The sequence below is a fragment of the Ostrinia furnacalis genome, unplaced genomic scaffold (genome assembly GCF_004193835.3).
Source record: "Ostrinia furnacalis isolate ACB-3 unplaced genomic scaffold, ASM419383v2 OfSCF2617, whole genome shotgun sequence".
Taxonomy (NCBI): Eukaryota; Metazoa; Arthropoda; class Insecta; order Lepidoptera; family Crambidae; genus Ostrinia; species Ostrinia furnacalis.
In genome coordinates, this window is record NW_021132856.1 from 334,118 (window position 1) to 346,540 (window position 12,423).

At 39.0% G+C, this 12,423-nt stretch overlaps 1 protein-coding gene across 9 annotated transcripts in view; it reads right to left on the bottom strand.

The window, feature by feature from the left end:
* The window catches only part of da (transcription factor daughterless), a 66,869-nt gene that overhangs the window by 11,621 nt on the left and 42,825 nt on the right, over positions 1–12,423 (bottom strand). For 2 of the 9 annotated variants that reach the window (XM_028309146.1, XM_028309145.1), the window contains exons 5-9: positions 10,528–10,596; positions 9,185–9,293; positions 7,683–7,772; positions 6,940–7,042; positions 3,114–3,197 (exon numbers count right to left, since the gene is read on the bottom strand). In XM_028309146.1, coding sequence (XP_028164947.1) covers positions 3,114–3,197; positions 6,940–7,042; positions 7,683–7,772; positions 9,185–9,293; positions 10,528–10,596 — 455 coding nt within the window. Of the gene's footprint in view, positions 1–1,713; positions 1,819–3,113; positions 3,198–6,939; positions 7,043–7,682; positions 7,773–9,184; positions 9,294–10,527; positions 10,597–12,423 lie in introns of all 9 variants that reach the window. The other 7 variants (XM_028309153.1, XM_028309149.1, XM_028309147.1 and 4 more) reach the window with 6 other exon arrangements.

The following is a 12,423-nucleotide window of genomic DNA, read 5'->3' on the forward strand; positions in this document are numbered from 1 at the left end:
GATGATGAAGTCAAGAGGTGGCAGGAGCTGGCCATAGGAACTCCTAAACGAAACGGCGGAAGCTTATCGAGTTTGGGTTCGTTGGATTTGTCTTCCCGAGCACTTAGGCCATGAGATTGAGAAACAACTAAAAAGCTTAAAATAAAGTTGTAATAAAAAAAACTTATTTAAAAACAAGCTTGACTTCGTTTGAAAATTATAATTGACTTCATCATCAGGACCCTGGACATCATCTAGCACTAAAGTGCTCGAAAAGACAAATCCAACGAACCCAAACTCGATAAGCTTCCGCCGTTTCGTTTAGGAGTTCCTATGGCCAGCTCCTGCCACCTCTTGACTTCATCATCAGGACCCTGAACATCGTCTAGCACTAAAGTGCTCGAAAAGACAAGTCCAACGAACCCAAACTAGATGTAATTCCGCCGTTTCGTTAAGAGTTCCTATGGCCACCTCCATACTCCATCCAGCTCAATGGTACCATAATATTGCATTGTCATCGTACTTACACAAGTATACCAAATTTCAGCTCAATTGGTTAAGGAGAACTGGTTTTAAATTCAGTTGCAAGATTTATCTCATACTAACTTACAAGCGAAATGCTTGTAAAAATGGTACGCATATCTTTTTTGCGACTAGTTTTCTTAGAGTATTATACCATTTCGGAATCTTGGATAGTTGCGTCAACTTTATAAAAAACTTGCCGCAGTAGTGTTCATACTGTTTTTTTACAAAACGACGAGTCAAAGTGGAGTGTAAGTAATAATCGTTCAAAATTTTAAGGAAATATCATATTTTGATTAACTTTTGTGTAAAAACTGCAAGGATTCTGAGGGTTTTAAGAATTGGGGTGGACAGCAGCACTACTTAAGTTGCCGATACAAACAAAAAAACTGAAGTATTTGAAAAATTGTAGTCGTGGTAATGTAAAATATCATAAGGGGTGTCAATTTTCGACGAATTTCATAATTTATTATGTAACTTAAAAAATAATTGAGATAGATTTTTTTTCTTATTTTTCCTAAAGCAGTCATGACTATGTCCACCCTGCGGCGCCGGCTTATCCTTGAATTTTGGGACACATTGTATACTTTACTGAACAAAATGGTTTTTTTTATTTATAAATATCTGACATCATTATTTTAATTAATACACCAAAAAAATGAGCGTGGTAAGGATTTTAAATTGCCCCAAAAATACATCACATATTCAAGCTAGCTAAAGTTTATTTTCCTTTAATAACAATTTTCATCCCGACTTTTACTTTTAAATCTTGAATCATTACCATAATTTAGATTTCATCCCACATTTTAAAAACAAGATAAACACATTAAACCCCACATGTAATTTTTTTTCATATTTTAACCCCAAAACCCTAAGAAAACAGATTTCCCATTCCATATGAGGATTTTCATCTCCATTTTTTTATTTTCTACACACATTAAAAGTTACAAATCTATCTCTTCCCCCTTATCACCCCCAATTTCAACCCAAACCACGAAAAACCTATAATTTTTCCCCTTGTAACCCCAGATTTCAACCCAAACCACGAAAAACCTATCATTTTTCCCCTTATAACCCCAGATTTCAACCCAAACCACAAAAAACCTATCATTTTCCCCCTTTATCACCCCCAATTTGAACCCAAACTACGAAAACCCTATCATTTTCCCCCCTAACAACCCTTTTCAACCCAAACCACGTCCCCCACCGCACCTCTCTCGCACGTTGTTAGCCTGCCGCCGCTCTCTCTCGCGCGCGGCCTTCGTGTCGGGATCCATGTCGTCCTCGTCGGCGGACGAACAGCTGTGCAGCGATGTACTTATTAAAGGACAAGGGTGATGGTTAAGGACAGTACTCGCTGGCAAGTGGGGTGAAAAGTTTACTGAGTTTGTTTCATGATGAAGTTATAGAAATACAGAAGCAAAATTGGAAGCCCTGTATTTGACCCAATTGTGACTGGTTGAATTTCAATATTTCATGACTTAAGTTTGAGTGAAGTTTAGAATCGTTTAAGCGTGTGAACTTAAAGTGATCTTGTTTCTTTAAATATAGGTACTTTTATTTAAACACCAGTCAAAAGATTATAGTTATAATAAGAATAGTATATTAAAAACACTATGAAACTCAGTAAACTTTTCAATCCTATTGATAGAACAAGTCAAGTGCGAAGACTTTAAGCCTTGGACACACTAGGGGAAATGTATTCTACCCTAGTGTATCCGAGGCTTTGGATTATTCCACATTGACATCAACACGATATAACATTATAATTCAATGAACAATTAATAAAACAAGAAAATAACCAAAATGAGAACATCAATCAACAATACAGGGTGAAATAGAAAATATCTATGAGCATTTACAGTCAACGGGTTTTTCGATTCTACCCTGCATAACGAATTTAGAGAATTGTAAACAAAATTGTGTTCAATAAGTAATTATTTTGATGCAAAAATTTAAATCAAAAAAGATAAAAGTTTATCATTCTCACTGATACTATCAGCCAACTTTTGGAGTGTTATTTTCATCACACAATAATATTCTGGTTTTATTAAATCGTCCTTGACCTAAACAATGGATTGTTTGCTTGTTTCCAACGAGTCACACGTAAACGAGTAACATTTTTACTTGTTGGGAAGAAAATTCCCATCAAGTAACACTGTTACTGGTAAGGTCATTTGTTTTCCTGACTTCCCAGCCGATTACTGAAGAAGAAGTTCGGTAAAAAAATGTCTTAACGAGTAAGGCCCAGAACAGACGGTGAAACGCAACTGCAACGAAACTGCAACTTTCTGATGATTATTATGAATGAAACTGAAACTGAAAGTTTCAAACTGGTCGCGCCATGTGTGGTCTCTCAACGGACGCTATGGCAGAAACTTAGATGCAACTCAAAAGTAACTAGCAGTTGCAGTTTCGTTGCAGTTGCGTTTCACCGTCTGTTCTGGGCCTAACAGTGTGACTCGATGGGAATTTTTTTCTCAACGTGTAACAGTGTTACTAGTTTGTGTGTGACTCTTTGGGAACAAGGTTTTTTTTCTACACTATTAAAAGAGGTTATTAATTTTGTTTACAATTCGCGTGAACATATAACGGTGAGACGGTGACGTTACCTAGGCAGCAATGCATGCGCGCTGCCCACAGGCCCAGCGGTGGGACCGTCGGCCGCGAAGCGGTCGTCTCCTTGCTTTCTATAACTAAAACGTACAATGTTGTGACGGGGTGCCGTGGTATTGCAGTAAAACTATGTAATTATAAGTTGTAATTAATAATTATGTTTTACTAACATTAAGGAACCTGATTTCGGAAATTTATTTAAAAAAAACTGTGACAAAATTAATTCAAAGGACTGATTCTAAAGTTATTAAATTTTAGCATTTTTAGATGCAAAGCATTTGTTTTTTAAACTGGAAATCAATTTGTTAAGTTCTAAAAAAAAGGACTAAATTTTTCACAAAGTGAACGATATAAGTGATGTAGGCTGTGTGTAGAAGGCATCACATTAGAATTTTCATTTAGTAAGTTGGCCTTTAAAGGCACCATTTACCTATCCCTACATCTTTAAACAAATAGAATGGAGTTTGTATTACCAGTTAAAAGGTTAAATTATGACTTAGCTAAGATGGTTTCTTAGTTTTTATCAAAACGCATACAATGTCTATGAATGAATTTTAAGTTTTACTGCAATTCGCGGTTAAAGTTGTGAAATTCGATATTCTAATCAGCCTGTATTGTTAATCGTCAAATCTGTCAACTCCCACGCATATCAACAAGTCAGTATAAATTATTGGGTAGTTAACACTATTAATAAATAATTTTAGGACACAACTTTTATATAAAACACTAGTTTAGTCCTAAAAATACATTACATCGACTTTATGAATGTCAGATTATTTATTGGTAGTGTCAATTATCCAATTCGATTTTTTTCCAGAATGTCTACTTATAATATTGAGTGTAGTGCGTGTGAGAATGTGTTTTAGTGTGTGGTACTCACTGAGAATAACCGTTTTGAGTATGGTACTTATTTAGAATCCATTTAACATAGAAATAATGTCTGTATGGAGTTTGGGTCACTGAGAATGCGAATTTACCGTGTACTTAGTGAGAATGTTAATTTGCGTGTGGTACCCAGTGAGTCTATATCTTTCGTATGGTACACAGTAAGAATATCCATTTAGCATGTAATATTCGGTGAAATGTTTCAATTTCATGTGGTACTAGTTCAACATCAAACCATGGATGACGCCGGGTCTAATTCGGTGTTCCATGCATAAAGACAGGCTACATGCTGAAGTAAGAAAATACCCTAATGACCAAATCAAAAAAACTATCTACTCGAGGTATAGAAATTTTTACATCGGTCTGCTTCGTAAATTGAAGGCGGAATATGAGAGCGCAGAACTTAACAAAAATAGGAACATCCCCAAAAAACTTTGGCAATGTGTAAATCGGATATCCCATAGATCTCTAAAAAACAAAGGTGACTCCCCTCAGGAGCTCCTAAAAATAAAAAGTAATGTAAAAGACTCTCTAAATGAGTGTAATATGTACTTCACGTCAGTTGGCCAAGATCTTGCAAATTCCATCCTGCAAAGACTTCACAAAACTCATGAAACGCTAACCGCAGAGGCAAATATACATAACCCACCTTCACCACTGAGCTCCTTTTTTATATCACCCATAGATGCACAAGAAATATTAGATCTCATAAAAATGCTTAAACCAGATAGTACTCCGGGACTCGACAATATAAATCACAAAATTATCAAAGCAACTGCACATGTAATAGCTGAGCCACTGGCTGTTGTTTTTAACAGGAGTATTGAAGAGGGTACTTTCCCGAAAGTCTGGAAAATTGCAGCCGTAGTTCCTATATACAAGGATGGACCTAAAGATAGCCCTGGTAACTACCGTCCTATATCGCTGCTCGGAAGTATCTCTAAGCTGCTCGAAAAATTAATAAATAAACGTCTTGTTTCTTTCATTGAGACTAATGACATGCTCTCGAGTCGGCAGTTTGGTTTTCGCCAGGGTAAATCCACAGAGGATGCTGTTACTCTCTTAACAAATATTGTTTCCTCTCACCTTGATTCTGGGCAGAGTTGCATCGGTGTCTTCCTCGATTTGTCAAAAGCTTTTGACTCGGTTTCCATTCCCATCCTTCTTAAGAAACTTGAGTCTTACGGAATTCGTGGTAACGCTCTAAAATGGTTCACCAGTTACTTGACGGACCGTCAGCAATGCATCAAGATTGGCGAACATACTAGTGAGTTGAAAGCGATAACTTTTGGTGTTCCGCAAGGGAGCATTCTTGGCCCCACCCTTTTTCTTCTTTATATGAATGATATTACCTCTCTCCAACTGAAAAATGCTGACATCTTGTGCTACGCTGATGACACAGCACTTATCTTTTATGACAAGTCTTGGCAAAAGGTCCACATGAGAGCCGAGGATGGTATGATGGTGGTGGCGGACTGGCTTAACTCTAACCTGCTTTCTCTCAATACTAAAAAAACAAAGTTTCTCCGCTTTCATAAAACTGCTGCATCGGCACCCTTGGAAGGGCAATCTTTGAAACTTCACTCAATCTGCTGCCCATCTCTTTCTCACAGTGGCACCTGCAAATGCGAACAAATCGAACAATCGGAGACTATCAGGTATCTGGGGGTGATATTGGATGATAAACTTACGTTCAGAGATCACATCGGTGCTATGTCAAGGAGAGTTAGGAAACTAATCTACGTAATGAGAAATCTTCGGGACTCAATTGATGGTACAACCCTGAAATCTGTATACATGGCTTTGGGTCAGTCTGTCTTGGGTTACTGTATTCGAGCCTGGGGTGGAGCGGCATCTACTACTCTTATATCTCTCGAAAGAGCCCAAAGAGCAGTTTTAAAAGTGGCGCTAAGGAAACCTATCCGATACTCGACAGTGGCCTTATACAGGGATGCCGAGGTTCTCAGCGTCAGAAGACTCTTTTACTTAAGGGTTGCTGTGTCCATGCACAAATCTGTTCTGAACTCTGATTGTTACGGCGAATTGCTCGAAAAGCGTGTTTTTAGAGTTCCCTGCCCCGCTGTAAAAACTTCATTTGCTCGGCGTTTTGGTAACTTCCTCTTCCCACACATCTACAATAAACTTGTCAGGTTGTGTGATTATAAATACTGCACGGTCAGAGAAGCAAAGGTTCTCGTCTCACGGACCCTGATGAACTGGACATATGATGAGTCTGAAGAATTTATTAGAATAAATAATTGAAGAAGAAAATACTCCCCCCCCCCCACACACACACACACACACACACTAATACACAACACATCTACACTTTTACACACAACAGCACACACCCTACATCCATCCCTGATGCCTTTTCGTCTTCTGTGTACTTTTCATATTTTCGATTTATTGGTTCCTTAAATAACGCTTCAGCTTAGCCGTACTTAATTCTACCTGTTAATCGTTATTCTCTCCTCCACAGGACAGGCAATGCCTAGTGTGGAGGTCTGTCTTTTAGTTATTGTATTGTTTGATTCTGGCAATAAATATTTTCATTTTCATTTTCATTTTCATTTTCATTTTCACTTAGTGGCAATGTGTATTTTTCGTGTAGTTTTCAGTGAAAATGTATATTGTTTAAGTGATATGCAGTGAGAATGTTTATTGTTCGTGTAGTACTCAGTGAAAATTTGTTTTTCCGTTGTTACTCAGTGTCCATATTCTTTTTCGTATGGTACTAAGTAAAAACGCTTATTTATCATGTAGTACTCAGTGAAAATGTACACTACTCCTATAGTACACAGTGACAACATGCAGGTATCATGCGATTGTCACTGAGTACAGTGACAATGCGTATTTTTCTTATAGTATTCAGTGACAATGTATACTGCTCCTATAGTACACAATGACAGCATGCATGTATCGCGTGGTACTCACTATCTGCGCGCGCGCTTGGTGCCGGGCGGCTTGGCGAGGTCGGCGGAGCCCGACGACGACGGCTTGCTGTCCAGGCCGGAGTCCGGGGGCTCTTTGCGTTTCTCTGTAGGACGGACGGTTAAGTGTTAGGACAAAAACTTTAAATTAATTAATGAACTTGTATGAGGTAGGTACTCGTCCCAATCGTTGAATAAGTGAGCGGAACGGAGAAGTATTTGAACGTCACGCCGCCGCTGTCAAATTCTACATACAGGTTGTCCCAAAAAGTAGTGTCAAGCCGCAGCCCAGAGGTAGAGCATCACTAGGACTACCCAAATCACCGTGACTTTTGATAGTTTTTGATTTTTTTCTACAACATACAGGATTGTATTTTTGAATTAGCTAGGCCTAGTATTCATCTAATAATAATAAAAAAATCAGGCATGTAAGTTGACTATTATCCGTTCGGCCAAAAATGCGGTGAAATGAGCGCGTCTGCTCGCGCATCCGTCCGGATTGAAATGTTAGTCAGTTGTAAGCAATTACGAGTCTACGAACTGTTAAAAAAAATACTATTTTCGTATAAGTGCGCTCCGACGCGCGCCGGTCAATGGGTATCGTCCCGAAGAGGAAGATAATATCTAATTATTATTATTGAATTATGATAAAAGATTGGCACTACTATTACATTGGGTTAGCCTGTAACAATAGTAAATGTGTGTGTATGTAAATAAATAAATAAATAATGACAAAGAAATACTCACTATTGCTGGGCAGCACGTGGCGCTCCATCTTGACAGGCGGTTCTGTGTGCGCGTGCGCCAGCGCCGCGCCGCCAGCGCTCAGCCGCGAAACTGTCAAAGAAAAAACTTTAGAGGATTTGCGACATGGGATGCGTTCTAACCAAGATGGCGCAGTGACACAAAGTGAGTAAAGATTATCGTCGGCCGTTTGGTGTAGTGGTTCGAATCGGACTACTATTCCGGAGGTTGCGGGTTCGATTCCCGCACAGTACAAACATTTGTGTGCATGAACATATTTGTTTGTATTGGACTGGGTGTTTTCTATGTATAATATGTATGTATTTACAAAAAAAAAGTATTTCAGTATGTTTATATATGTTGTCTAGTACCCTTAGTACAAGCTTTGCTTAGTTTGGAACTAGAAGCGCAGTGTAAAATGTCCAAGGATATTTATTTATTATATTTATTTAAGGCAAGGAGAAGAGGCCTCCGACAATAAGTCCAGTATCCACTCTTGTCTTATCGATGAAAACTTAGTAACCAGAAGTTACAAGTTATTCAGTACTTCAGTAGTAATAGTCACCCGGCAAGACGGCTTATTCCACTATTCCCCGTTGACAATCCCCGTCAACGGGGATTAGTGAACTTTTTATTCACTTATCCCCGTTAACGCCAATGAGGGCTATCGTTTTTATACTTAACAGTTGGCACCCCTGGCGATTGACAGGACCTTACTCTACAGTGGCGCCATCTTGATGAGTGCAAATGCGATAGTCCTCCTACCACTTTAGCGCTCACCAGTTGGTGCCACTGTCTTCGCTACTAGCGAGGTGACAGGACCTTACTCTACAGTGGCGCTAACTGGTGAGGCGCTAAAACGATAGCCCTCATTGGAGCTTGAATGGGGAATAATGAACTAAAAAGTTCATTAGTCCCCGTTATATTAAGATTTTATTTTCAACGTAATGGGGATTAATGAACTTTTTAGTTCATTATTCCCCATCAAAAACTTTTTGTTCACTAATCCCCGTTGACGGGGATTGTCAACGGGGAATAGTGGAATAAGCCGGGCAAGACAAAGGCGGTTTGAATTCCACTTGAGGCAATCGTATTTTTTCATGTTTATCATTTTGCCTATTTCTCAGTAGCTCAGCTGTCAGAGCAGTTCTCCGTCAAGCATAAAGGTCGTGGATTTAATTCCCACGAGAAGTAATCGATGTTTTAATCAAATCAAATCAAAAACATTTATTTCTTAGAAAGTGGTAACAAGATATTAAATAACAACGGGTTCAGCACCTTCTGCCACTTGTGGCGTAGAAATATTTACATTATAGCATTAAGTCTTTACAATTTACCTAACATCTCAAGTAGCTGAGTGGTCAGAGCTATCAACAGGCACAAAATCTACATTACGTCTCAGTAGCTCAGCGTTCGGAGCAGTTGCCAGGCAAGCTAAAGGCCGTGGGTTCGACTCCCACCTAAAGCAAAAAAAATTTCAAGTTTTATCTAGACTAGTGTCTCACCTGGCGCGGGCTGGTGCGGCAAATGTTCGGGCGCGTACAGGTCACAAGCCTCCGCGTGGTTGCGTAGCACGTTGATCGCGTCGTCTAGTCTCTCCTCCATCCGCGCACCCTATGCAACCATACGAATATAAAATAGCTATAATAATATAGCAAAAAAAAAAACACCCAAACTGCCCCTCTGGATCAGATAGCGGCTTATGCCACTATTCCCCGTTGACGCCAATTGGAGCTTATAATGGGGAATAATGAACTAAAAAGTTCATTAATCCCCGTTATATTAGGATTTTATTTTTAACGTAATAGGGATTCATGAACTTTTTAGTTCATTATTCCCCATTATAAGATCCAATTTAACGTTAACGGGGAATAGTGGAAGAAGCCCAGATAGCCACCCTAACACCCGTATTCACAAACGAAGCTTGCTTAGTAACGCAGCAAACCAAATGCACAGCGTTGAATAGAGCACTGTGATTGGTTCGTGTGTAACCCTGTGCGTACACGCGCATTTCATAGTAATGTTTGTGAATACGAGCGTCAGTTTTAAGAGATCCACATATGATGCTACTTAGATATTTGAGGACAAAATACATTTACTTAGAAAATTAACATAAATTCTAGATCCTGGATGCAAGACAAGAGGTGGAAATGTAATCAGAAACAGATTTCAAAGCTTTTTTTTTCTTATTAAAAGTCTAATTTTATAAGTTTTTCAGCCACTAACATTACAATACCTACTCATCTACAACTAAGCCAAACTTCAAAAAAGACAAACTCATGCTTTATTTTATTTAAATAAATCATACTTAAAACTAAAGATCTAAATTGTTGTTGTTGGAAAGGGGTGAAAATGTTACTTTCATTCATTACACTAAGCATTATGATTAACTCTAATTCATCAATTAAAATTTACTATACTATTTACACCTCATAATAAAAAAGCCAATTACAAAATCAAATCAAATTCCCACCCCAACACCCCCACTTTCATCCCTCCTCGTCAACTTCCACCCCTTCCTATAAACTTTTATCCCCATGCCCCAACTTTCACCCCCCCTGCCCCAAATTTCACCCCTACCCGTCAACTTTCATTCCCCTACCCCAACTTTCACCCCTCCCCGTGAACTTTCATCCCCATGCCCCAACTTTCACCCCATCCTCATCAACTTTCATCCCCGCCCGTCAACTTTCACCCTTCCCCGTCAACTTTGATCCCCATGCCCCAACTTTCACCCCACCCCGTCAACTTTCACCCCTCCCCGTCAACTTTGATCCCCATGCCCCAACTTTCACCACATCCCGTCAACTTTCACCCCTCCCCGTAATATTAGTGAAGCGGTACTCACGACTACATCGGAGTGCTCTCGGAGGAACACCATCGCTTCGTCCAGCTGTCGTTGCTCCGCCGGCGCGCCCTATACAACGACTACGTTACCACGGGTAGGGGAGCCGGTCACCATAGGGGACGTATAACGATATGAGAGAAGATTTACGAAAGACCCCTATAGAACCACTGCGTAACCACAGGTTGGGGATCTGGCCACCATAGGAGACGTTCTGGCCACCATAGGGGACGTTCTGGCCACCATAGGGGACGTCTAACGATTTGTAATGAATACGGAACTATTCCCACCGCTGCAACTCCTGTGTAGCCAGAATCTACAGCTTGACCGACAATAAAAACCCAACCAGTGAAGGTCAAGTTTAACTGTCATTGGACCCGCAACGAAATTAATCAGAAGAACATAGGAGGAGTTCGAAGAGGCGATTTGATGAGAGCAGATTTACGAAGAATCTCGCTGTTACCACGGTTACGGAAGGATGTCACCATAGGGGGCGTATAACGACTAGTTTTTGGGCAAATGAATGAGAGAAGAAGGCGTATAACGATACGAATTATGTTTGGTGTCTCTAATCAGAATAGCGGCCTCCATCAAACGACCAAACAAACGACTTCGAAATCGTCGAAATAAAATCAGTTTTGAGAAGACGAACTAGATTCAAGATACGACTAAACAACACTTATTTCTAGCTTTTCTTCTTCTTTTCGTGTCGACAACAAACCTACACAGTGTCAGCCCAAAACTCCGCCACTATTTCTAGCTTTGAAAACCGATTTATTTCATTGATTTTTCAAAGAGTTGACAAACAAGTGCATATGTCATATAGCTTTCTGAGACTCGCGATTTGACAACTCTCATAAATAAAAGAATGTCAATCGACTGGTGGTGTCATCTACCCAGAGCAAACTGCGTTATAAACACACGCACACACAAAAACACACAACACGCACACTGCTAGTTACCACCATGTAATACTTTGACGTGAAAGCATTAAGGTTCCAATTAAGAAGACACTACTCTGCCAAAAATGCATCATGAAAAAGATATCAGTGAAAGTATTAGGAGAAACCACATTAAAGTAAAAATTAAGCAAGCTCTGTTACTTCAGAGAATAGAAACTGGTAATTTTCTTTTTGACAGACTAGCGCCTAATATGGCCACCAGACCTTAACCCAAGACCTTTTTATTTTATTTTGTGAGGAAATAAATAATTGTGTTTATAGAGAAAGAGAAAAGAACTGCAGGGTTCTGCAGTCATTGACTTAACTCCTAAAAGAAGAAGGTAAAATCAGATTTCTTTTTATACACTCACGAATTACGACGAAGGCTAAAAAGGGGATAAGATTTTTGACAAAAAGTAAAGGGTAAAGCTGCAAAAAAGCACAAGTCCCGAATGTATCGAAGAACTAAGTCTAGAAAAACACTCCAAAATGTTACAAAAAAACTCAAAAATGCTACAACTACAACTATGAAACGTTATGGTAACGAGCTCCACACTACACGCTTATTAAAACACAAAAAAAATACAAACACAAAAAATGGAAAAACAAATAAAAAATGGCAAGATTAAAGATATTTCTTTTGAAAAAATACTGTCGATTGTTTATTGCTACTTTTATTTTACAAATAAAAAAGAAATACATTTTATTCCTGTTGGGATTTCTACTAGCGAAGGACGAGTATTTTACTTAGAGTTTTGAACTTTTTCAGGAGCACAATGAAACAATACTTTTGACCGCAGCCATCTTTTTTTTTTATTATCGATCATAGACAACAGAGTAACACCAAAATCCACACTTTGGCCATAGACACATAACGTTCAGAAATAATTAACTGTTAAATATTCAACACCCCCTCTCAATTTCAACTTTCGAAATTGTCTTACAGAAATCCTTAAAA